At 51.9% G+C, this 25,620-nt stretch overlaps 1 protein-coding gene across 12 annotated transcripts in view; it reads right to left on the reverse strand.

The window, feature by feature from the left end:
* Positions 1 to 1,013: 1,013 nt before the first annotated feature.
* The window catches only part of FMNL2 (formin like 2), a 115,467-nt gene continuing 90,860 nt past the window's right edge, over positions 1,014 to 25,620 (reverse strand). For 2 of the 12 annotated variants that reach the window (XM_064717795.1, XM_064717789.1), the window contains 20 exons: positions 24,564 to 24,657; positions 21,809 to 21,883; positions 20,716 to 20,826; positions 19,060 to 19,209; positions 18,151 to 18,252; positions 17,451 to 17,760; positions 16,583 to 16,780; positions 15,638 to 15,658; positions 14,103 to 14,227; positions 13,139 to 13,341; positions 11,601 to 11,835; positions 10,679 to 10,747; positions 10,506 to 10,586; positions 9,602 to 9,731; positions 9,353 to 9,516; positions 9,130 to 9,231; positions 8,536 to 8,634; positions 7,714 to 7,837; positions 4,803 to 4,896; positions 1,014 to 2,733 (listed from right to left, as the gene is read on the reverse strand). In XM_064717795.1, coding sequence (XP_064573865.1) covers position 2,733; positions 4,803 to 4,896; positions 7,714 to 7,837; positions 8,536 to 8,634; positions 9,130 to 9,231; positions 9,353 to 9,516; positions 9,602 to 9,731; positions 10,506 to 10,586; positions 10,679 to 10,747; positions 11,601 to 11,835; positions 13,139 to 13,341; positions 14,103 to 14,227; positions 15,638 to 15,658; positions 16,583 to 16,780; positions 17,451 to 17,760; positions 18,151 to 18,252; positions 19,060 to 19,209; positions 20,716 to 20,826; positions 21,809 to 21,883; positions 24,564 to 24,657 — 2,488 coding nt within the window. In that variant the 3' untranslated portion in view covers positions 1,014 to 2,732. Of the gene's footprint in view, positions 2,734 to 3,622; positions 4,897 to 5,931; positions 6,066 to 7,713; positions 7,838 to 8,535; positions 8,635 to 9,129; positions 9,232 to 9,352; positions 9,517 to 9,601; positions 9,732 to 10,505; positions 10,587 to 10,678; positions 10,748 to 11,600; positions 11,836 to 13,138; positions 13,342 to 14,102; positions 14,228 to 15,637; positions 15,659 to 16,582; positions 16,781 to 17,450; positions 17,761 to 18,150; positions 18,253 to 19,059; positions 19,210 to 20,715; positions 20,827 to 21,808; positions 21,884 to 24,563; positions 24,658 to 25,620 lie in introns of those variants that run through there. The other 10 variants (XM_064717798.1, XM_064717793.1, XM_064717794.1 and 7 more) reach the window with 7 other exon arrangements.

Genomic DNA, 25,620 nt, shown 5'->3' on the forward strand with positions numbered 1-25,620 from the left:
ATCCAGGTTGGAATATTCCAGGTTTTTCCCTGCAGGCTCTCCTAAGGAAGGATGGGATATTTGCTGCTCCAGGACTGAAGAGTGAGCCAGGTTTGCTTTGCTCCCCTGTTTATATCCCAAAATGGGAACAGCCCAGCAGAGTTTGGGAAGCAGCTCCTGGAATCTGCCTTGGAGCTGGGAGAGGATTGAGAGCCTGACAGGTCCCAGGGTTTGTAAGCAGGGAGGAGCCTCTTCCAGTGCTCTTTTATTCCCTTGCATCCTCACAATTCAAGGCAAAAGTTGTTCCTAAGGGAATATCACCTTTAAAAGGTTTGCACTGATTTTTCCATCAAAAATAAAAACCTGGGAATGTCCATTATTCCAATGGTGGGGTTTTCTCAGCATCTTAATTCAGTTTGCTGGAAGAAACTCAGCTTAAACTGAGCCTGCTTTTAAACCAAGCAAGGCAGGATTGAGTTTTCCAGGGAATTGAGTTCAGGCTTATTTTTCCAGCTTTTTTTTTTGGTGTTTTTTCCCCTCTTTCATATTTCCTCAGCCCAATTTTTTTCCTGTGGCAGCACAGCCAACTTCTGCATTCCCACCTGGAAACTGGAAGGAATTTTAGCCAAATTGATTCTTCTTAATCAATTATTGGATTATTTTGGATGGTGTTTAACTGTGTCCTTGGCTGTGCTGGTTAATCCTGACCACCCCTTAGAATAATTTTATTAAACCATTTTAAAAATTACATTTAATACTAAAATTCAAGTTATTTAGGCCTTAAATATTTGGATTGTTTTGAGTGCATTTCTGGCAAATATTCATCCCCATTTATTTCTCTCCTGGTGTCTCCCAGGAACATCCACACCCCAAATTTCTTCCCTCAGCCTCTTCCAGAATAACAAAGAATTCTTTCAAAATTCTTTCAGTCTTCATCCACACAAGCTCCAGGTGTTCACCTAGCAAATATCAGCATTTTTTGGGGAAAGAAAACCAGGTAAAAGTGACCCAAAAAACCCCTCTGGATTTCAGTGTAGTAGTGTAAATAGTTTATTTGATTTTATGGCAGGAACAGACCAGGAAAGGAACGTGAACTGCTTTAGAAACACTTCTAATCTTGCTAAGAAGCAGATCTATGACTAGAAAAATATTAAAGAGAACATGCCAGCTTGGCTTTCATTGTGGGCTTTTATTATAAAAATACCTTTGAGCTGAAGAAAATGAGATTTAGTGCTTATACCCCAACAAGTGGTGAAATCTGAAATTCAAATTATCCAATTTGCTTTGATCCAAACACTCGTTCCAACAGTGGCATGTTCTCTTTAGCAGGTCAAGTACACAGTGCTGTAAATGCAAAACTTGGCAGTTTTTCAAGGAAAAATTCCTGGAAATTGGTCAATGTGGTAATTCTGAGTCCAAAACTGTCCTTTTAGTTAAATATAAAAACAAAAACTATAAGTTAAAATAACATTCAGATTGTATAGCACAGGCTTGATGCATTTATTTCCTTTTAAACAATATTTACAATATTACCCAGAGGCTAAAGTGGGGGGGAAGTGTAAAAACCATAAAAAACTGCACCAATTTTGTAGCAAAATATCTGTACATTTAAAAACAGATTATCATATAACTACACATTATCCAAGGGGGAAAAAAAAAAAAAACAAAACCAAAACAGGGACCTTCACCAGTGGTTCACAGGAGCACAATGGAAAAGGGCAAAGAAATTCAGTGGTTAAATACTATACAAGAAATTTTACAATTAACAGATGGATGAGCCCAGGCAGGGAAGCTGGAAGCAAAATGGGATTTGGGAAGGACGAATTTCTCCTCAGTCCAGCTCTTCCCAACTGCTGGCAGGGAGTGGGATCCATCCTGCTCCGGGCACAGGGAGGCACCGTGGTCCCAAACCAGCCCCTGTCCCTTTGCAGGCTGGAAATGCCTTGGAGAACCTAAACCCCACTGGGAGTGTCAGGCTGGGCTTCCCTTCCCAAGGAGCCTCAGCAGGATCTGAGCAGGATTGGAATCCCCCTGCCAGTCCACAGAGCCTAATACTGATTACTGGGTGTTAATTGCTTAGTGCTAATTAATAAATACGCTGTTATCCCAATGGTGCCCAGCCAAAGCCCCGGAACATCCCAAACCCCCGCGCTGGGCTGGGACAGCTCCTGTGGGCCCACCTTCCATGTGGAGGCTGCATGGGCTGGGAACAGGGCTGGGTTATTCCTTGAGATGATTTTAATTCCAGGTACAGAAAGCCCTCAAATGTCTTTGTTTGTAGATTGAATTAAAAAAGAGCTGTTAAGTGCAGCTGAAGGCCAGGCCTGCCCCTCGGCCCAGCGTTGAAAGCCAAGCACATCCCAGTATTCCCAGTATTCCCAGTTTCCAACCAGTCAGGCCCACGGGAGCCCTTGCTCTCACCAACCCAACCCCCCAACCCAACCCCTATTTTACATTTTGGTTACAAATCCTGCAGAGTCCAGAGAAACCCAACCAAGCCCAATCCTATTGCTTGGATCCGTCGGAGCGGGAGCTTCCATTCGAGGCACTTGGCGCGGAGAGCCCGGCGCGGGGCCGGCTCCCTGCGGAGGAGGAGGAGGATGAGGATGAGGATGAGGAGGTCGCTGTTCCCCGGAGCGGGACGGGCTCACATGGCCAGCTCGGCGCCGTTGGAGCGCAGCCCGTGCTCGTCGAAGCGGCGGCGCACGCTCCTCCTCAGCGCGTCGGCCCGGCGGTACGGCTGGTTCCGGAGATCTGCGGGGAGCCGGCAGTCAGCAAGCAGCGCCCCGCGGGACACACGGACACGCAAAGGACGGCACGACAGACACGCAAAGGCCCGCTGGAAGCCAGTCAAAGCAGCTTGTGGAGCACGGGAGCGGGGAAGGACGGGCGTGGCCGAGCTACGCGCCCCAGCGGCCGGTTAATACTGGTGGGAATGGCGCTGTGGGAATGGCGCTGTGGGAATGGCGCTGTGGGAGTGGCGCTGTGGGAATGGCGCTGTGGGAGTGTTGCTGTGGGAATGGCGCTGTGGGAATGGCGCTGTGGGAATGGCGCTGTGGGAATGGCGCCGTGGGAATGGCGCCGTGGGAATGGCGCCGTGGGAATGGCGCTGTGGGAATGGCGCTGTGGGAGTGGCGCTGTGGGAATGGCGCTGTGGGAATGGCGCTGTGGGAGTGGCGCTGTGGGAATGGCGCTGGGAATGGCGCTGTGGGAATGGCGCCGTGGGAATGGCGGTGTGGGAATGGCGCTGTGGGAATGGCGCTGTGGGAGTGGCGCTGTGGGAATGGCGCTGTGGGAATGGCGCTGTGGGAGTGTTGCTGTGGGAATGGCGCTGGGAATGGCGCTGGGAATGGCGCTGGGAATGGCGCTGTGGGAATGGCGCTGTGGGAGTGTTGGTGTGGGAGTGGTGCTGTGGGAATGGCGCTGTGGGAATGGCGCTGTGGGAATGGCGCTGTGGGAATGGCGCTGTGGGAGTGTTGCTGTGGGAGTGGCGCTGTGGGAATGGTGCTGTGGGAATGGCGCTGTGGGAGTGGCGCTGTGGGAATGGCGCTGTGGGAATGGTGCTGTGGCAATGGCGCTGTGGGAGTGTTGCTGTGGGAGTGTGGGAATGGCGCCGTGGGAGTGGTGCCGTGGGAATGGCGCTGTGGGAGTGGCGCTGTGGGAGTGGCGCTGTGGGAGTGGCGCCGTGGGAATGGCGCTGTGGGAATGGCGCTGTGGGAATGGCGCCGTGGGAATGGCGCTGTGGGAGTCTCCTCACAGCTCTCACCAAGGCCACATCGAGCCCAGCCAGGTGCTTTGGGGTGTTCCCTGCATGTTCCCACACACCTGAGCTGGAGGATGTTCCTCATGGCGGGTGTGTCACCCTAGCTGAGCCATGCCGGGATGGGTTTAGGATCCCTACAGCCCATTTAGCATGGAATGTTCAGGTTGGCAAGGACCTCCAAGATGTAAAGGAGGTGTCCTGGGAAAAGCAGCTGGCACTGGGTTGGGATTCTCCAGCTGCTTTCCATGGCTGGAGTGATGTTTAATCAGCCAAAGGAGGGGAGAGCTTGGGAGGGAACACTGAGCATGGGATGGGATGGGATTGGATGGATGGATGGATGGATGGATGGATGGATGGATGGATGGATGGATGGATGGATGGATGGATGGATGAGGGAGAAAACTGATGGATGGGATGGTGAAAGCCCATTACAGGTGCTACATGTGCTGTCACCTGTGCATCTACAAGAGAACAAGCACTAAAGACAATTCCTGTTCAAATATTGGTCCCCTGGCCAACAAATTTGTCTTGGATTGGGCAAATCTCTCAGATTTCCTGGATAACTTGTGTTGGGGGTTACACAGAACTCTCAAACTTCTCAGCTCTCCCCTCTCCACACCTGGAGTTGGAGATTGTCCACTTCATGTAGAACCCAACTGTGGGGCTGCAACATGAGGGACAAAACTATTTTGGGCTGGACTTGAAGAGAAATGGCCAAACCAGAGTGTGATGGTGGTCACCAACCAACAACACCTGGGGACAAGATTATATTGGGCTCAGCTTGAATTAAAATGGCCAAAATGGAGTGTGAAGATGGTCACCAACCAACAGCACCTGGGCACAAATCTGTTTTGGTCTCAACTTGAGAAGAAGTGGCCAAAACAGTGTGATGATGGTCAGCAGCCAACATCCTGTGGATCCCTGCACCTCCAGAGGTGAAAATCAAGGATCTGGGTCTCAAGTGGCCTCAAGGGTCTCACCAGTATTAGCTCAGCCACATCTACCACCAGCTGCCTGGCACAGAGAGAGAGGAGGAAGCCAAGTAAAAAGAGATGCTTGCCAGCTCTGGGAATCCTCCACCACGGCTGTGCTAGAAGAAATCCTTACCCTCGAGTGAACATTGGGAAATTTAGTGATATTATTCTTCTTTAGGGCTAAACAGAAAAAAAAAAAAACAAAAAACAAAAAACAACAAAGAAAAAAAAAAAAAACAAACAGAACACAAAAAAATGATGGTTAAGTAAAAAATGGGATGGAGAATGAAGAGCAAGTCAAGTCAGTGTTCAAACCTCCCGGGCAGAAACCACAGAGCAAGAGGGGTTAGACGGGGCACAGGGACAGGAGGCCGCTCCCTACCCCAGTTCCAAGCTGCTTTGAAGGTTGGCTCCAGGAAGAGAACACAGAGAGAACCCGGCAGAGCACAGAACCATGGAGGGGGTTAGTTTGTGCATTTATTGGCAGCACTGATGGAGTTACACAGGGAACGGCGGGAGGAACACTGCTGCCTTCTGAAGCTGAGTCCTTAATGAGGACAGCAGTGTCCAGGGCCATGCTGGGTGAGGGACACCACGATGGGAATCAGTTCCATGGCAGGTTTGCACTGACACCAACCTGGTGGTTCTGCCCTGTATTCCCAGCTCCCAGCCCTGCTCCACACACTGAGCCCAGCCTCATTCCCAGAGAATTCTGATCCCATGAAATAAAGCTGCCATGGAACTGACATGGAATAAAAGAGTTAAATGTGAACGTGACAGAACAAGGAGAGATTTCACCCCATGCAGCTGAACATGCAGGGGCTCCTTAGGATTCCTGGCCCACCCCATGGGTGTCATTCCCGAGCCAGAAGCCACCCCAGGCCCATTCCCAAGGTCCGTGCAGCCCGGAATTCACTCGGAGGTGCCACATGCACGGCACCCCGAGGTGACACCAGCCAAGTGAGCTGTCACTGCTTGGGCTCCCCAGCCCTTGCACTGCAGGACACTCATCCCAGTGACTCCCAGCTTGCTGCTCTATGGGACACGAGGACAGCAGATGGAATGGGATGGGAACAGGGATGGGATGAAGAGGACGTGCAACAGAGGGGACACCACTACAAAGTCAGGAGGACGCTGGACACCACTACACACTCAACAGTCACAGACTCCTGGCTGAGATCCGCACAAACAAAGTGGCAAAAAGTCAACAGCGACCTTCCTGGATTCTAAGAGCATCAGGTGTGAAAGAGGGAGAGTTTAGTAATGGAATTCCTCAGGGACAACAGGGTCGCAGAAGAACCGAGAGCCGCGCTTGGCGCTTCGGGCGGTGAACGGCACCGTCTTCAGCACTGCATGAAACAACAACAGCCACACACAAAGCACGGTCAGCCTGCTCCAGCAGGGCACACCTCAGGGCACACCTCAGGGCACACCTCAGGGCTCCCACTGGCCCTCTGGGACACGCTCCAGCCTGCTCCTCACTGGCCCTGAGGCTTCAGGAGCTATTTCATCCACTCGTGGAATCCCAGCCTGGTTTGGGTGGGCAGGACCTTAAACTCATCCCATCCCAGCCTGCCATGGCAGGGACACCTCCCACTGCTGCTCCCAGCCCTGTCCAGCCTGGCCCTGGGCACTGCCAGGGATCAGGGGCAGCCACAGCTGCTCTGGGCACCTGTGCCAGGGCCACTCCACCCGCCCAGCCAGGAATTCCTGCCCAATCCCTGACCTTTCCTTCATCTCAAAGCCATTCCCCCTCTATATAAAATAATTGCCTTGAAGAACTTGCTTTAAGGTGTGCTACAGGTTTGTGGGAAGACCTTGGTGTTTGGGATGATCTGGGTTGGAAGGGACCTTAAATCCCACCCAGTGTCACCCCAGCCACAGGCAGGGACACCTTCCACTGTCCCAGAGTGCTCCAAACCCCATCTGAGCACTCCCAGAGCTGGGGAGGTGCAGGATTTACTGGGAGATCTCCAGGGATGGGGAGGTGACCTTGGTCCTACCTGACCTTCCATGCCTGACCTTTCCTCCTCCATGACTTGAGGCCCCAAAATGGGCAAATCCAGGCACAAGAGTGCAGGAAATGTTTAATTGGAGCCTGGCACCCTCTCCCCTGGATGGTGTTTTCCATAGGGATGGGCATCTGCCACACAATCTGTTCCTTCCACAGAGCAGGAAACCATTTTTCCAATTAAATGGAGTCCCAGGAGTCCGGAGGAGTTGTGGAAGCAATGCCAGGTTGGATATTAGTGCCACCCTGCCCTTTAAATGGGGAATGTTATCTCAGGGCCATTAATCAAGGTTAAAAGGAGTTGGGCAAGCTTCACACACTTCATCCAATTGGGCAAAAATTCCCTGGCTCCCTTAGTGAGGGATCAAAGAGCTCTCCTGCCCTTCTGCAGGAAAAACTCCTGTGGAAAACTTCCAGGAGCAGTTGGCAAAGGCCTTTTATTTTTGGGCTCTGTGCAAGGAAATGGAGTTTGTGAAGCTCCTGAGGTGTTAAATCATTTTCCTTCCACACCACAGGTGAAAAACATGTGGAAAACTCCCCGTTCTGCAATCCCAGAAGCTGGAAGTGTTAAAAAGGATTTCATTCCTGGGAAAGATGCAGTTCAGGGGGCTCTCTCAATCAGCAAAGATTTGCAGCCAAGTCCTGACTGTGCCTGGCTGCACCAGGGGCTGTGTCCCTTCCCTCTGGGATCAGCAGGAAAACCTGGAGCAGTCTGGGGGCTGACTGAGGGATTTCTGGGATCAACCTTAATGAGAGCAGAGGCTCTTCATGCTGACCCTGATCCCATTTATGGGGAGAAAGGGATCTGGGACAGATCCACGGGGCTGGCATCAGGCGCTCCCTGCCTGCCCTACAACCCTGCGATGTCCCCAGGCTGGAAGAGAAGGAGCAGAACCCTCTGCACTGGCTCCAAGCACACAAGCAGGAGGGGAGCAGAGGAGGGGCAGATGCCAGGGCACGGCTGGGAGGGCAGCTGGCACAGGTACCTGTGATGATGTCCTCGATGGCGCCGTCCTTGCCCTCGTACACGTGCCGGTTGTCCTTGACCTGCCGGCGCCGCAGCTCCGCGATCAGCTCCTGCTGCTGCCGCTTGCTCTTGTGGGACGGGGACTGGGAACGCAGGGCAGGGTCAGCACGGAGCTGTCCCTGTCCTCCTGGGCTGCTGCTGAGCCCCACTCGCCCCTGTGCCCCGCGATTCCCACAGGAACTGCCATTCCCACCCCTTCCCAAGGCTGCAAACAGCCTCGTCCTCCTCTTCTTTCTCCTCCTCATCCTCCTTGTCCTCCCCCCAAATCTTCTCCTCCTATACTCTTCTCCTCCTCCTCCTCTTTCTCCTGCTTTTCTTTCCCTTCTCCTCTTTCTCCTCCTGCTTTTCTTTTCCTTTTTCTCCTCCTTCTCCTCTTTCTCCTCCTGCTTTTCTTTCCCTTCTCCTCTTTCTCCTCCTGCTTTTCTTTTCCTTTTTCTCCTCCTTCTCCTCTTTCTCCTCCTGCTTTTCTTTTCCTTCTCCTCCTCCTTCTCTTCTTTTCCTCCTTCTCCTTTCTCCTTCTCCTCCTTTCCTGCTCCCCCTCCATGGAGAAGTCAGGGAAGGATGAAGTTTAGCTCATTGCAACTTTCCACCTATTTAGTTTTCCTTCATTTTGCCGACTTCCAAAGCTGCAGAACCCACACTGGAACTTTATCAGCCTATCCCAGTTCCCTCCATAAAAACTTCCAGACTCTTTGGTAGGAAACTACAGTTCCTCACTTGGAGCTGAGGTTGCTGAAAATCAGGAACCCAATCCCACCTGGAAGCTGTGTCTGTGCCGTACCTTTTGGTCCTGTTGCTCCATCAACGCTTCTTGCTCCATGAGTTTTTCCATTAAGGCCTGCTCCTGCTTTTTCCTCAGCTCGTTCTCTTCCTCTGCTTGCTGTTTGTGAGAAAATCCACGGGTTAGAGATCCATGGGGAGCCGGGGAGGAATGGGATCTGTGCCACCATGGGGCTCTCTGAGGGAGGGACAGGACAAGGAGAAGGAGAAAGAAGAAGGAAAAAGGAGAAGGAGGAAAAAGGAGAAGAGAGGAGAAGAGAGGAGAAGAGAGGAGAGGAGAGGAGAGGAGAGGAGAGGAGAAGAGAAGAGAAGAGAAGAGAGGAGAGGAGAGGAGAGGAGAGGAGAGAAGGAGAGGAGAGGAAGAGGAGAGAGAGAGAGAGAGAGAGAAGAGAAGAGAAGAGAAGAAAGAGAAGAGAAGAGAAGAGAAGAGAAGAGAAGAGAAGAGAAGAGAAGAGAAGAGAAGAGAAGAGAAGAGAAGAGAAGAGAAGAGAAGAGAAAGTTGGGGGAGGACAAAGAGGATGAGGAGGAGGAGAAAAAGAAAGAGGAGGAAGAAGAGAAGGAAGAGGAGGAAAAGGACAAGGGAGCTCTGGTTTACCTTGTAGGCCTTCACAAAGCGGACAAACACCGGGAAGAAGACCGAGGGTGGGGTTGTCTTGGGATTCTCCCCGAAATACTTCACAGCATCATCGAAGGCATCCTGCAAGAGCCCAGCCTCAGTGCCCTGCACACCCTGCCAGGCATCCTGCCCATCCCCAGCACCCCATGGAAACACAGCCCATCCCTGGTGCCACCCCCCTCCCGGCGGAGCACAGGAGTACCTGGGCTATTTTGGCATCATCCTGGAGCTTCTTGAGCTTGCCCTCGTTGCTCTGGATGAAGTCCTTGAGCATGGTGTTGTGGTCGTGCATGGTGTACTCGCGCTTGGTCAGCTCCAGGCCCCGCTGCAGCTCCTTCACGTCCAGCAGGACGTTCTCCAGGGACACTGGGGAGGGGACAGGGACGCTGAGCGTGCCAGCTGTGCCAGGGATGTCCCAGCAGGGCAGGGCAGGGCACAGGAGGGGCTGTACCTGCTGCTGCCTTCTCCACATAGTGCAGCTCGTTGTAGAACAGGGCCACGTGCTGGTACTTCTCCTTCACCACGTTGGAGATGTAGTGCAGCAGCGTCTGCTTCCGGTCCGTGGACTTGGTCTCCAGGAGCTGGGAGCAGCAGGAACAATGTGGGGAGCAATGGGACTCACTGGGGTGCTCCAGCCTGTTCTCCATGCTGGGAACCACCAGCAGAGTCCCCAGCAGCCACCTGGGTCACCAGGACCCTCTGAAGGGCCACAGGGTTGGGATAGAGGCTGGAAAATTGGGAAAGGTTCTGGGGGTGATCAATGCGAGCCCAGGTAGGGAAAAGGCTGCGGTGCTTGGGTTGTGCCAGCCCTGGTGTGACAGAGCCCCTGTGCTGGCACTGCTGGGGCACATCCAGGGCTGGGGACAGCTCTGGGACAGGAGGGACCCTGAGGGAGCCGGGCAGGGGCTGCACAATCCCTGAGGGAGCCGGGCAGGGGCCGCACAATCCCTGAGGGAGCCGGGCAGGGGCCGCACAATCCCTGAGGGAGCCGGGCAGGGCTCACCTGGAGCACAGGAGGATCCCCAGGGATCTTTTCCCTCTCTGCAATTCCCTGCCAGGAGGGCACAGCCGGGCGGGTCGGGCTCTGCTCCCAGGGAACAGGGACAGGAGCAGAGGGAGCGGCCTCAGGCCGGCCCAGGGCAGCTCAGGGTGGGCCCAGCAGGAATTTCCCCATGCAAAGGGGGATCAGGGATTGGAATTGCAGGGATTTCACAGCCCTGTGGATGTGGCACTGGGGACATGGGGCAGAGCTGGGGATTGTTGGACTCCATGATCTTGGAAGGTTTTTCCAGCCTCAAGAACTGCACAGCTCCAGTTCCCAGCTGGTGCCCACAGCACATCCCTGCTTTTCTTACCAGGTCTAAACTCTGCAGCTTAAATCCATACACAGCCCCTCGTTTGCTGCTGTTCATGTAATTCCCAAGAGCCAGGATGATCTGCCAGGATGAAACAGAGCAGAGCAGGAATTCTCAGGACAAATTCCTGGAGGTTTAGACACCCCTGGAAGGAGAGCTGAGACCAGACCTACCTCCAGGATTTTCTTGAGTTTTTGGGATGACTTTATGGAGACAGAGGCAGCGATTATGGCGTGGAGTTGCTGTGGGGAAACACAGGGAGAGCTTTGGTTAATGCACATCCAGCCAGGAGGAAAATGAACATCCAAACACATCCTAGAAAAAAACCTTCCTGGTTTTCATCCATACCATGGGACAGAGCACTGATGTTCCTCTGCCATGGAGCCAGGCTGGGAGAGCTGGGAATGTTCCCCTGGAGAAGGGAAGGCTCCAGGCAGAGCTCAGAGCCCCTGGCAGGGCCTGAAGGGGCTCCAGGAGAGCTGAGAGGGGCTGGGGACAGGGATGGAGGGACAGGAGCCAGGGAATGGCTCCCAGTGCCAGAGGGCAGGGATGGGTGGGACATTGGGAATTGGGAATTCCTGCCTGGGCTGGGATTGCCAGAGCAGCCCCTGGATCCCTGGCAGTGCCCAAGGCCAGGCTGGACATTGGGGCTGGAGCACCCTGGGATGGTAGAAGTGTCCCTGCCATGGCAGGGGTTGGAATGAGATATTCCTTATTTTCCCTTCCCCCTCAACCCCATCTGGAATTCTGTGAATGTTCCCCTGCCCTGACACCCCAGGATTCCTAACCCAGGATTTACTCCCCTCAGATGTAAATGAGGATTCACATCCCAACCCCTACAGCTGTCCCAGGCATTCAGGCTGGATGAACACAATTCCAAGGGCCCATGAACCAGCACCAGCTTTTCCCAGCAATATTCCTTTGAGGCTGCCCAGGCTCCCCAGGGAATGGGCACATTCCCAAGAGCTCCAGGAGTGTTTGGACAGCACTCCAAGGGATGGCCAGGGTGGGGTTTTGGGGTGCCTGTGCAGGGCCAGGGGCTGGATCCATGATCCCCTGGTCCCTCCCAGCTGTGGATATTCCCTGCTCCCTCACCGGGGTGAGCATCTGGATGCTCTCGGCGAAGTTGCCGATGAAGGCCATGATGGTCATCTTCTGCATCAGCCTCTCGATCTTGCTGAACTGCATCATGAACCTGTCCTCGTCCGACAGGTTCTCCAGGGGCTTCCTCTCCCTCTCGTAGAGCCTCAGCACCTTCACCTCGTTCTCCGTGGGCAGGAACCGCATCAGGCACTCCACGAAATCCACCGGCAGCGTCTTCAGGTCAAAGCTGAGGGAAAATCCCAGGGAAGGGAGTGGGGACAGAGCTCCAGGCCAGGCCATGGGTGTCCCTCTGCCATGGAGCCGGGCTGGGAGAGCTGGGAATGTTCCCCTGGAGAAGGGAAGGCTCCAGGCAGAGCTCAGAGCCCCTGGCAGGGCCTGAAGGGGCTCCAGGAGAGCTGAGAGGGGCTGGGGACAGGGATGGAGGGACAGGAGCCAGGGAATGGCTCCCAGTGCCAGAGGGCAGGGATGGATGGGACATTGGGAACTGGGAATTCCTGCCTGGGCTGGGATTGCCAGAGCAGCCCCTGGATCCCTGGCAGTGCCCAAGGCCAGGCTGGATGGGGTTTGGAGCACCCTGGGACAGTGGGAGGTGTCCCTGGATGAACTGGATGGGCTTCAAATTCCCTCCCAGCCCAGAGCAGTCTGGGACTCAGCTCCACATGAAGAAAAGCAAAGAAGCAGCTGTGAAGCTCCTCCTGCCCTGCCCATGCAGATGGGAACAGGATCCAGGGATAATGGGAATGATGCTGCTTCCATTTCCAAACACGTGGCTGTTCCCCCAGCCCTCCAGGCTCACTTTTCCAGGGAAAAGAGGTGGGGAGGAGCAAATGTTTGTATTTAAATGGCCCAGAGCTCCCTAAAGCCCAACTGCTGAACCTGCCAGGACCTGGAGCAGGTTTGGGTCATTCTCAGCCAAAGGCAAAGCTTGGGCATCCACATTTGGAGATATTCCTTAAGGGAGGAGTGGGAGATGTTTGCCATGGCCAGGATGAGTCTGGATGGATTTGGGAGATATTCCTTAAGGGAGGAGTGGGAGATGTTTGCCATGGCCAGGATGAGTCTGGATGGATTTGGGAGATATTCCTTAAGGGAGGAGTGGGAGATGTTTGCCATGACCCCAATGAGTCTGGATGGATTTGGGATCAGCCCCAAGAAGCAGCTCCTGTCCCAGGAGCAGGGAAGGATCCATATCACTTCCTGAAGCTGCTCCACAAACCTAATTCCATGCAAAATCTGCTCCAGCACCTGGAGTAAACCCATCCTTCATGGAGCAAACCAGGAGAGCTGCCTCTTCCTGTGTTCCCTCTGGATTTTGCTCACTGGGACAGGAACCACCGTGGAGCTGCCCTGGCAAACTGGACAGGCTGGAAGGAGCTGCCTTAATAAAGGAAGCACTGGCTTGTCCAACCCCAACAGTGACTCAGCAGCACAAATCCAACTCTGATTTCTGGGAATGCACCATGGAATGTTTTCCCTCAGCACTCCCAGCCCCTCAGGAGCCCGGGGCAGGGTTCCTTGGCTGCACTCACACGTGGATGGCTTTGCAGATCTCGTCCGCCGTCTTGCCGGCCTTGCGCAGGGTGATGGCCAAGTTCTTGGCTCTGTTGGCATCCAGCAGTGTCACCTTGTTGGATCCCTTCTGAGGGATCTTCTGCTTGCTGGAGGTCAGGTCCATGGCGGGGCCCTGCGCTTTCGTTTTGAATATCTCCTCAAATTCATCCACGTTTAGATCCTGGAAAGGAAAGGAAAGGATTTATCCCGCAGGGAACACTCAAATCCTAATCCAGAACTGCAGGGAAAGCCTTGTGGTGGCTGAGACAGGGTCATGGAATCATGGAATGGTTTGGGTTGGAATCTTGAAGCTCATCCCAGTTCCACCCCCTGCCATGGGCAGGGACAGCTTCCACCAGCCCAGGTTTTTCCAGCCCTGTCCAGCCTGGCTTTGTAACCCAGAGAGCTCTGACAGAGGCTGAGGGATGGAAGGAACACACTCCTGAGCAGGGATGAGGAAATCCGGCCAGAACCCAGAAATCCAGCCCCAAACAGCTCTGCACAGGTGCAGAAATTCAGGAAAACATTGGTGAGCACTGGTGCTTTATCCAGCCATGGCCAAAGCATCCATGGGAGCATCCAGGACCTGGAATGAGCCCCTTCCCAAGGCCACTGTCATGGAGAACTTCCCACTCCCCACAACTCCCTGACAGGAGGGGACAGCCAGCTCTGCTCCCAGGGAACAGGGACAGGAGGAGAGCAAATGGAACCAGGCTGCTCCAGCAGAGCTTTAGTGGGATATTAGGAAATACTGGATATTGGCAAGCGTGGGCGGGCACTGGAAGGGGCTGGAGCCCCCATTCCTGGGGGGATTTAACCCCTGTGGATGTGGCACTTGGGGACAGGGGGCAGGGCTGGCCTGAGGGCTGGGCTGGGCGGTCAGAGAGGCTTTTCCAAGGCAAACATTCCCTGTGGGGCAGCAGGGAGGGAAGAGCAGGGCACCTCGAGGATGCGCTCGTCGTCGATCTCGTTGAAGACGGTGCCGTTGATCTGGTTGGGCTTCAGCGCCACCCAGTTGAACACGGGCATGCGGAACTTGGTCTTGATGGGCTTCTTGATCTTCACAGCTGGGGACAGACAGGGGCAGCTCCTGAGAAACCGCCTGGCAATGCCCCGGCAGCTCCCCAGCACTGGGGAAGGACTGGGCTGAGAGAATTCCCACTGGGAGCCTGGGAAGGCGGCAATGCCTGAGGAGGGGAGCCCCAGCCCTCAGCAGGGCAGCACCAGCCCCAAGGGCTCTGCAAACCTCCCAGAGGGAAATCTGGGATCCCTGGGCTGATCTGAACTGCCAGGCTCTGTCCAAACTCCACGGGAAAGGAGGAGAGTGGGTGAATCCCTGTCCTGCTGCTGGCAGAGCCACTCTGAGCTGTGTCACAAACAGGTGGCAGGAAGGGAAAAATGCCCCATTCCCAAGGGTTTGGGAAATGGGATTTGGGGAAACTGCAGCAGGGCACCTTCTCAGCAGGTCTGAGTTTCAAGGCCAAAGGGGATGAGCTGCAGCAAAGCTGGGCTTTAACAGGGGTTTAAAACCAGGTTTTAATTCCTGTGCTGAGCAAATCCAGCAAATCCGAGTCATTTGGGAACTTTGGAGTAATTTAGGAATTTAAACAGAGGAGCTGTGAAAATGAAAACTGGAAATGAGGCCTGACTGAGCAAGGGAACAACTCTATTTCTATTTCTATTTCTATTTCTATTTCTATTTCTATTTCTAGTCTATTCCTATTCTTATTCCTATTCCTGTTCCCATTCCTGTTGCTATTCCTATTTCTATTTCTATTCCTAATCCTGTTCCCATTCCTGTTCCTATTCCTATTCCTATTCCATTCAATCTGGAAGCCACATGTATTAATTTCCATAATCCAGTTCCCATTTCCTTTTCCTTACATGAGAACACAAATTTGCTCCTTGCTACAAAATCAATGAATTAAAGTCCATCAATCAACCTTTTGCTCCTGAACTACTCCCCAGAAAATCTGGCAAACACGGAACAGAAACCCTGGTCCTGCAGTGCTGGACACCAAGTGGGTAACAGAGAATACACAGAATATTCCAGTGGGAATTTTGGGAACTGTATTTATCCAGCTTGTGCTCATCTACACTAAACAGGGTTTTGCTCTCTGCTTAATTGATGGGGTTACTTAAAATAATTCCTAAAAGAAAAGAAGGAACAGCTTTGAACACCCATGGAAAAAGGAAATTTTCTACTTGTGCACACACTGGAATGGATAATTAACTGCTCCCAGGTTATTCCAGGACAGGGAAGGCAGGAATGCCTTGTGGCAAAGATAATGGAGCTCAGAACCCCTTCAGATTCCCCTTCCTCCTCCTCCTCCTCCTTTCCCGAGCTCTGGGTGCCCAAATCCCAAGGGCTGGCTCCAACCTCCCCCTGCCCATCCCCTGGGTACCCCCGGGTTCCCTGGACACCCCCAGGACACAGAAATGCCAGGATAAGGAATACTTAGCAGGAAGGAACCTACAGAAGAGCTTGATGGGCCCATCTTAGCAGGAAGCAGAGGGAACAGAGAAACAAGTGTTAGGAGAGGTCAGAGAAGCAGCATTTGTTATTTCCCAACTCCCCTCGGCCCCACAGCATCCCTGCCCTGGGAATGCTCCTTCCTGCAGAGCCCCTGCACCCAGAAAAGGCAATTCCAGTCCCATTCCCTTGGAATTCCCACTGACAAACGGGATCTGCAGCCCAGCAGCCCCCAGGCACCTCCACACCGACATCCTGAGGGATCAGGGCAGATTTTGCTACAGAACACCCTGGGACCCTCTGAGCCACCATGCTTCTTGTCTTCCAAGGAACCTTTTAAGGCTGGAATATTTAAGTAGATTTTTTTTGTCTTTAACAAAGCTCTTAATGAGAGTCTCTTGCTTTGGACTCCTAACGAGCTCTGGAGATTTCTGGGGACACCAGTGAGCCCTGAGACACCTGGCAGGAGGCAGTGACTAAAACACAGGTAAGGATGGGCAGCACATTGTTCTTCTTTCCAAAAAATCCCCAAATTTTGCCTTTTCTTCCCAAATTACCACGAAAAAAATCACAAATTTTGCACTGCTACTTCTTCTCAGAAGAAATCAAACCCATATTCTGTCAAACATAAACCGACCCTGTTCATAAAACATTTTTGGTGTGAGTTTTGCTCCACTGGAGAATCCAACTGTTCCAGACCAAACCCAAACCTTTGGGTTGATATCTCCCAGTGGTTTGGGGTGGGAGGAACATTGAGGATTACCCAGTTCCCCCATCCCAGGCTGCTCCAAGCTGGACCATTCAGGGATGTGTGGAGCAGCCACAGCTCCTCCGGGCAACCTCAGAGAGCCCGGAATTCTCCTTCCTTCCACTCCCAGGAGCTCCTCATCCCCACCGCAGTGAGGAACAGTGGGTTTGTGTAGGGACAGGAGCCCTGAGGGAGCTTTACCTGCCAGGCCGGAGTTGAAGACCACGGTGGGCGAGGCCGTGCCGGGCAGGGGCGGAGCCGAGGGCGGCGGCGGCGGCAGCGGAGCCGCTGGGGCCGCATCCGGAGCTGGGCCCGGCAGAGGAGGAGGAGGAGGAGGAGGAGGTGGTGGAGGAGGAGGAGGTGGAGGTGGCCCAGGCACTGCCACGGGGCCGTTGGGCACTGTGGGAGGGAGGGAAAATGGAGTTACTGTGGAGGGAGGGGCACAGAGAAAGAGCCACGGCATCCCCGCCATGTCCCCTCCTCACCCTGACGGAGTAAAAGATGGAAAACCCCTTTTTATTATTATTATTTTCCAAAAGCCAGGCCATGTCTTCCACCCTAAAGGAGCAGACCCCAAGGTGTGGGACACAAGAGGATTTTCCAGCCCCTTCCCTCCTGAGCCCTTGTTTAAAGCACAGCCAGGATGTTTTTTCCCCTATTTTGGGCCTGCTCTGCTGAGGAGTTGGAGTTTTTCCATGGAAATCCGCTCTCCCAGCTCCTGCACCTGTGCCAGGGGAACCCTCCTGGAAGCACAACCAGTGCCTGGTTCTCTCCCAGTTCAGATCCCAAGGCTTTTTCCCAGTAAGGCTTTTTTCCCCCAAACCATTCCCTGAGCCACCAAAGGCCTTCAGGGCCTGGAAGTGCCCTCGGGAAAGAAGGGATCACATTTCCATCCATGGAGGACGCAGCCAGGTGGGGGTCACGCTCTGCTCCCAGGGAACAGGGGCAGCAGGAGGGGAAGCCGCCTCAGGAATCAGGAGGAGTTTGCCCACGGGAATGGGGGTCAGGCCCTGGAACTGCCCAGGGCGTTTGGTGCCCACAGCTGGGATCCCCCTCTCTCCTTCCTCACCTGCCTCAGGTGAGCCGGGCAGGGCGGGCAGGGGCGGTGCAGGTGGGGGCAGTGGCACTGAGGAGGCAGCCCCAGGTGTGGCACAGGTCCCTGGCACTGCCTCTGCTCCTGCTGGCACCACCCCGGAGCCCAGGGCCACGGGGAGGATGGAGATGTCCCCATCCCCTTTCTTCTGGATCTTGATGGTTCCCTGCTTCTCCAGCTCGTGGATCTTCTTCTCCAGCGTGGACTGGCGCTGGATGGCTTCCTCCTTCTCCTTCACCATCTTCCTCAGGGTGTGAACCTGGCTGTTGGCATCCTTGTAGATCTCCTGGAAGGACACAGAGCAGGGAATGTGCATTCAGAGTCCCAAGGGTAGCACCAGAACAGCCTGATCCAGAGAAGGAATTGTGCTGCACGTGTCCAGGGCAGCCCCCCAGAGAAATTCTGGATTCTCCCACCCTTTGGAACCTCCACAGGTCCAAAACTCCCACCTGGAATGCTCCAGAGCTGGGGAATGAGATGTGCCCACCTCACTCAGTGATTCCTGGCACACCCAGAGGGATTTCTGTCCATCCTTTGAGTGCACACACAAACAATTCCACTGGAATCTGCCCCAGGTTCAATATTGGGAAGCCAAGAGAATTCCCCTGCCCCAGGTGTGTGATCCCCACTCCTGCATCCTGAATCCCCCCAGGGCTTCCCTGAGGAACCCACTCACCCTGATCACGTCCAGTTCTTTGTTCCTTTGCATCAGTTGCTTTTCCAGTTCCACAATTTTGGCCATGGCTTCGTTCTCCGTATCCTGGAGTTTTTCAGATAACTATCCAGCAAAAGAGAAATTAATTAAAGAACTAGAAAACTGGCAGTTTATCCATCAAAATAAGGGGTTAGAGGTATCCATCTTGGATAAATTGATAAATGATTGATATTGCAGGAAACCCTGAAGCCTTTCTTTGGAAAGAGAACAGATTCCTGCCTGAGATGGGAGACATCAAGTTGGAATGGGCTTGGAGCAGCCTGGGATAGTGGGAGGTGTCCCTGCCCATGGCAGGGGTTGAACTGGAGGGGTTTTAATGTCCCTGCCAACCCAAACCATTCCCTGGCTCCTACAGCACCTCAGAGAGGCAAACTCTGCACAGTGAGTTAAGAACAATATTTATTCCAAGTGATGGGAATACAGGGATGCTGAGAGAAGGAAAAGACTTTTCTCAGTTTTAAAGTAAGGAAAACCCCTTTTTATTTAAAATTATTCTCCAAAAGCCAGGCCATGTCTTCCAGCCTAAAGGAGCAGACACCAAGGTTTGGGACAGCAAACCCCGAGCATCTACACAGGAGGATTTTCCAGCCCCTTTCATCCTGAGTTTAAAGCACAGCCAGGATGTTTTTTCCCTATTTTGGGCCTGCTCTGCTGAGGAGTTGGAGTTTTGCATGGAAATCAGCTCTCCCAGCTCCTGCACCTGTGCCAGGGGAACCCTCAGTGCCTGGTTCTCTCCCAGTTCAGAGGCCCAGCAATCCCAAAGCTTTTCCCAGTGAGCCTCCCCCAGACTGGGCCAGGCCAGCCCAGAAGTGTTGTGTTAAGCCATTTTTATGTTAAAACGCTGTGAATGTGCAAAGCCTTGGCACTCACGTGGGACAGGTTCTCCTCCAGCTCCTCCACCCTCTCCAGGGCCGCGTTCTTGGTCTCGGCATCCTCCAGCAGAGCCCCCACGTCGAACACGTTGTCCAGGTAGGCCTGGATCTGCACCTGCAGCTTGTCACTCTCCGTGTGCTTCAGCTTCTGCAGGGCCCACGGGCACACAGGGCACACAGGGGACACTGGTGACACCGGGCACTGGCACAGGGCTGGGGACAGGGCCAGCTCAGGGCACCTCCACCACCCAGGGACACCCTCTGGAGCCCAAACAGGCCCAGGTCAGTCAGGCAGGGTCTTGTCCTCTGTCCCTGCAGGGGACATGGCAGCTTCCCTGCCCGTGGAATGGGAGCTTTAGGCTCCCTTCCAGCCCAAACCACCCTGTGATTCCTCTGTGCTTGCTGGGAAAGGCTCTGCCTGGTCCCCATGGGCTCCCAAGCACACCCATGGCCAGTGCAGCCTGTCCAAACACATCCCACAGACCCCACACGTGTGGGATCTCAGCACCTCAGGACTGAGGTGTCACCGAGACCACCCGTGGGGGGCTCGGGAATCCTGGAATGTTCCAGAAGTGTCTGGTGGCTGCACTTTGATCCTACACAGGAGACGACACCTGTATGAGGACAGGAGGGTTTCACCGGGGTGAATGGTGAAGGGATTGGTTAATTAGAGAGTGAAACACAGGGTTTAGGATTTCTGTACAGGGGGGTTTAGAGAAGTAAGATGGAGGAATTGGGGCGTGTCCTGTCCTTCTTCTTCTTCTTCTTCTCCTCCATCTTCTGTGGTGATGGTGGCACTTTGGGATTGGTCATTACTGAAAGTGCACCCGGCAATAAGAATAAATGGTATTGGGGAAAAATGATAAATATTGTACACGTAACTTTGGGTATAAAGATAGGTGACCGCCCGGAGGGCAGGGAGTGTGCTCATGGCTGGCTGCTGAGCAGAGCTCTGTCGGGCTGAGAGAAAATCTTTTAGATAAACAATTAATAAACACCGAGACCGAGACAAGAACTGAAGCCTCTTCTCGTCCTGGGCTGCCCCAAGGCCACCCCGGGCCTTTCCAGGCCCTTCAAACAGCCGAAAACCGGACACACACCCCTCTCCTGTGGTCCCTGGGCAGGGAGCTGCAGGGACAGGCATTGCCATGCCCACAGCAGCAGGGCTGCCAGGGATGTGCCACCGAGGATGGGCAGGAATCTGCCTGGAGAGGCTCTGGGGCCCCAACCCCTAAAGTGCCCAGGGCCGGGCTGGAGGGGCTTGGAGCAGCCTGGGACAGTGGAAGGGTCCCTGCCCAGGCCAGGGGGGGAATGAGAAATTCTTTCAGGTCCTTTCCAATGCAAAAGTTTGTGGGATCCCATGGAGAACAGAGAAGGGGAAACAAAGAAGCAGCTGACAGACAGACAGACAGACAGACGGACAGCAGAGGACTCTGGCTGTCAGAGAATCCCACAGGAGGCTCCTCCAGCCCCGTGGGGACGTGGCAGGGCGAGGGTGGCTGTGGTTCATCCTCCCTTTGTTATCAGGCTCCAGATTTAGCTGCAGGCTGTAATTCCAGCTGGCTGCAGCCGTTCCCTCCAGCTGTGGGGCAGCCCAGGGGCTGTGGGAAGGGGCTGTGGGGGTGTTTGGGGATGGGGGCAGCCCCACACTCACATCCAGGTACTCGTCCAGGCCCAGCTTGGTGAACTCGTACTGCAGGTGCACTCGGAAGTTCATGTCCTCCACGGAGTGCACCACGATGTTGATGAACTGCATGCAGGCCACCTGCAGGGACAGCCAGGGACACCAGGAGGGGGAAATGAAATGTAGGGATGTGGGGGAATCTCCTGTGGAGTGGCAGGAATTGGGTACAAATCCCAAAAATTCATCCTTTCCTTGCCACAACCTGCTGTGCCCAGGTGTCTCTCAAGATCCCATCTGACACCCCTGGAGCTGCTCCAGGAAGGAATTTCCCTCATCCTTGCTGGGTTCCTCATGGATAAAACCCAACAGCAGCCTCCCAAAATCCACCAGGATCCCTCCCAGACCTCCAGGAGGAACCTGAGGGTTGAAGCAATCTGATTTTCCTGCAGGAAGAGCCTCCAGAGACTCCACATCTCCAGGGCATTTGGTGGCAAGAAGGAACTGAAGGCACCCCCTGGATCACCAGTTTGGCACTGGGATTTGGCCACTTCCCTGGGATCTGTTCCAGGGCCCAGGGGAAAAGGGGATGGGATAAATCTGAGACTCCAGGCTGGTGCCTTGAGGGGAAATGCAAGGATCATGTCATTCCCTCCTTTTCTTTTTAAATCCAAGGAATTTGCCAGCCTCATTTTTAACCTGCTGGCCCTCAGGGCTGTGATCCCATCCTGGAAACATTCCTGGAGCCCACAGGAATCACCTCACTGGTGCTCTAACACTGCTTTTTGGCAGAAAAAGGTCTTTTACACAAAGCTCAGCACTAAACTGGTACAAAGCACAACAGAAGCCTCAGAATTCCAGTGCTGGGGTGGGAAATCCTGCTCAGAAGGGACCCACATCAGATCCAAGCCCTGAGCAGGAATTCAAGGGAGGCTTTTCCTGATTAAATCAGGATTTCAGTTTCTCACACTGCAGCAAAGACCTTCAACCCCCAGATTTGGGGGATTTTTGCCATCAGCCCTGGAACCATCGCCCTCCCTGGTGCTGCAGCTCTGCCTGGGCCAGCAGAAGGGCCCAGGGAAGGAAAATGCTGGAAAACCCAGGAGTTTGAGGCAAAGGGACTCACCATGAAGTCGATGTTGTTGTCCTCGTTCCTGAAATGCTCCATGAGCTTCTCAAAGCGCTGCTTCTCCCCACACACCTGAAAACAAAACCACACCTGGGTCAGCTCACAGGTCACCTCAAACACACCTGATCTGCCTGCTCACACCCTCTCCAGCCAGGGTAAAACACCGTCAGTAATTCCATGGGGGCACTGCAGTGTGGGGCTGAGCAGCCAGGCACAATTCCTGCGCCTCTGCAATTACAAAAGAACTCTTTTTATCTCTTTGCTCCTCCAAAGTTGGACCTCATCCACGAGTGGAAGGAGCAGAGCTGCACCAGGCTGTGCCGCAGCTCCGAGCTGAGTTTTCTCTGTAATTAGGGAGAAACCCAAATGACAGGGAGGGAAAAGAGAGAAAATTATCCCTGGCTGAAGGAGGAGTGGAAATAAATCAGTGTAACATCAGAATTCCAGAGTGACCTTCCCAAAAGCTGGATGAGCTCAATCCCAGTTTATTTTCTTGGCATTTCTTCCTGCCTTGGAGCAGAACACATTGGGTTCTTCAAAGCCCACCTTCAGAAAAGCTCCTCAGCTCTGGGTTTTTCCCAAAGCACCTGAATCCCGGGTTTATTTGGAAATTCCAGCCGATTTCCCACCCAGAGATGCCACGAGCACACCCTCCCCTCCCAAACTTGGTAATTCTGGAATGTTTTTGTATAAACCAACACAGCAGCTCTGCTGGGTGAGAGCCAATGCTGGGATTGCTCCCTGCACAGGGAATAATCCTGGATCCCTGTCCCAGCCTGGATCCCACAGAGCTCTCAGAGATTCTGGATTTCAGGGGAGCACCTGGAGCATCCCAAAGCTCCCTCTGCTCTCCTGGAATTCTGCTCCTCCTGCAACACCAACCTCGGGAAATGTGGATAAACCACGGAGCTGCTTCTGCCACAGCCATGGACAGCAGGACACAGGGCTGGGAGTGCTGAGGGAGCTCAGCTGGGACAGCCCATCCCAGCATTATTATTATTATTATTATTATTATTATTATATTATTATATTATTATTATTTCCAGTTATTTGGAAATTTTCCAGCTCCCCTGAAATCCAGAATCCCATTCCATTTTGCCTGCCCTGCTGGAATAAGAGGTGCTGGAATTGTTGGAATTAGAGCTCCTTTGCATATACATGGAAATGATGGATAATATCATTCCAGCAATTTGAATTATTGTTATTATTTCCAGTAGTTGAATCATTATTAATACTTGGATTTTTCTATGGTGGTTTTACCTGTTGGGAAACACCTTTTATGGTAAAAGGTATTTATTTCTTTTATATTTGGAATAGTACCAATTTGTATTTTGGGTAACAATTTGGTGTTTGTGTATCTCTTGTAGATTTTGGATAACATTTTGTTACATGTTTAAATTTTTAGTACTTGAAATATGTTTTTTGGTGAGCTTTGTTGTTATTATTTTTTTTGCAATTATTTTGTTGATGGGTTACATGGAAAGTTGTGACAGATTTTTTTTAGTTTTTGATTTGTTGTTTTCAGAAGTTCTTTGAATTGTTTTTTAAAGATGCTTGTTTGGATTGTTGTTCTATGTTGAGGAGTGTTTATTTTGTTGTAGATTTTTATCATTTGATTAGTTATAAATATAAATTACATATATGAATTATATGCTAATTAATTTAATTATTAATACTTATATTACTTAACATTATGTATTATTTATATATATAATTATTATCTTATATATAATATATATTATTTTTTAATTTTTATAATTATTTTATAATTACAATTAATAAATAGAATTATTAACTATTAATTATGTATTATTACTATATATAGAATTATACTTATTCTATAATATTAATAATTCTATTTAATAATATACTTATACTAACAATAATATATTTATATTATTAATTATATACTATTATATTAATTATAATTATTATAATAAGTATATAATTATTATAATAATATTATATTATAATATATATTATATTATATTATATTATATTTATATTATATTATATATATATATTAATATTATATATTTATATTATATATTGTATAATAAAATATATAATATATTATAATATATATTATATATAATTAATATATAATATTATATATTATATATTAATATTATTATTATAATATATTAATTATTAATTATATATATATTTTACTTATATTAGGTAATAATAAATAATTATTATTATTTATTATTGTAGTATTATATATTGATAAGGTAATGATAAGCTCAGTGGGATATCCATTCACAGTGTTTGAATTATTATATTTCCAGTTTTTGTAAATTTTCCAGCTCAGGTGGGATATCCCATTCCAGCAGTGTTTGAATTATTATATTTCCAGTTTTTGTAAATTTTCCAGCTCAGGTGGGATATCCCATTCCAGCAGTGTTTGAATTATTATTATTTCCAGTTTTTGTAAATTTTCCAGCTCAGGTGGGATATCCCATTCCAGCAGTGTTTGAATTATTATTATTTCCAGTTTTTGTAAATTTTCCAGCTCAGGTGGGATATCCCATTCCAGCAGTTTGAATTATTATTATTTCCAGTTATTTGGAAATTTTCCAGCTGAGCTGGGATGTCCCATTCCAGCACTTTGCTGCCCTGGGAGGTGCAGGAATTGTTGGAATTCCACTCTTCTGCACAAACATGGGAACCATGGATGGGACACCGGGGTGCTCCAGGCAGCCCCAGGAGAATTGGGGAGCCCCGGGTGTGCCGAGGCAGCCGCACCGACCTCCTTGAAGTTGTCGAAGGCAGCCAGGATGATCTCGTGGCCCCCTCGCACCAGGCACACGGCAGCCAGCAGCTCCAGCACCAGCGCCTTGGTCCTGTGGGAGAGCACGGGGACACTGAGGGACAGCAGGGACACTGCGGGGACGGGGGGAGCTGCAGCCTCACCCCGGGGGTGTGTGTGTGTGTGAAACCCTGCGGTGGATCCTGCAGCCTCTGTGTGTGTGTTTCACCTGGGATCCTCAACCTCAGTGTGTTGTGTGTGTGTTGAAACCCTGCGATGGATCCTGCAGCCTCTGTGGTGTGTGTTTAACCCTGGATCCTGCAACCTCTGTGTGTGTGTGGTGTGTAAACCCTGCGATGGATCCTGCAGCCTCTGTGTGTTGTGTGGTGTGTGGAACCCTGCGATGGATCCTGCAGCCTCTGGTTGTGTGGAGGTGAAACCCTGCGGAGGGATCCTGCAGCCTCAGTGTGTGTGTGTGAAACCCTGCGATGGATCCTGCAGCCTCTGTGTGTGTGTGTGTGAAACCCTGCGATGGATCCTGCAGCCTCTGTGTGTGTGTTTAACCCTTGAAATGATCCTGCAGCCTCATTTCATGGGTGTGTGTTTAACCCTGGGATGGATCCTGCAGCCTCTGTGTGTGTGTTTAACCCTGCAGTGGATCCTGCAAGCCTCTTGTGTGTGTTAAACCCTGCATGGATCCTGCAGCCTCTTGTGTGTTGTGAAACCCTCAGTGGATCCTGCACCTCTGTGTGTGGTTTAACCCTGCAATGGATCCTGCAGCCTCTCTGTGTGTTAACCCTGGAATGGATCCTGCAGCCTCTGGTGTGTGTTTAATCCTGCATGGATCCTGCAGCCTCTCTGTGTGTGTGTGTGTGTGAAACCCTGCGATGGATCCTGCAGCCTCACTGCATGTGTTTAACCCTTGAAATGATCCTGCAGCCTCACCTTCATGGTGTGTGTTTAACCCTGCATGATCCTGCAGCCTCGTGCGTGAAACCCTGGGATGGATCCTGCAGCCTCTGTGTGTGTGTTTAACCCTGCGGTGGATCCTGCAGCC

This window comes from Zonotrichia leucophrys, chromosome 7 (genome assembly GCF_028769735.1).
Source record: "Zonotrichia leucophrys gambelii isolate GWCS_2022_RI chromosome 7, RI_Zleu_2.0, whole genome shotgun sequence".
Lineage (NCBI taxonomy): Eukaryota > Metazoa > Chordata > Aves > Passeriformes > Passerellidae > Zonotrichia > Zonotrichia leucophrys.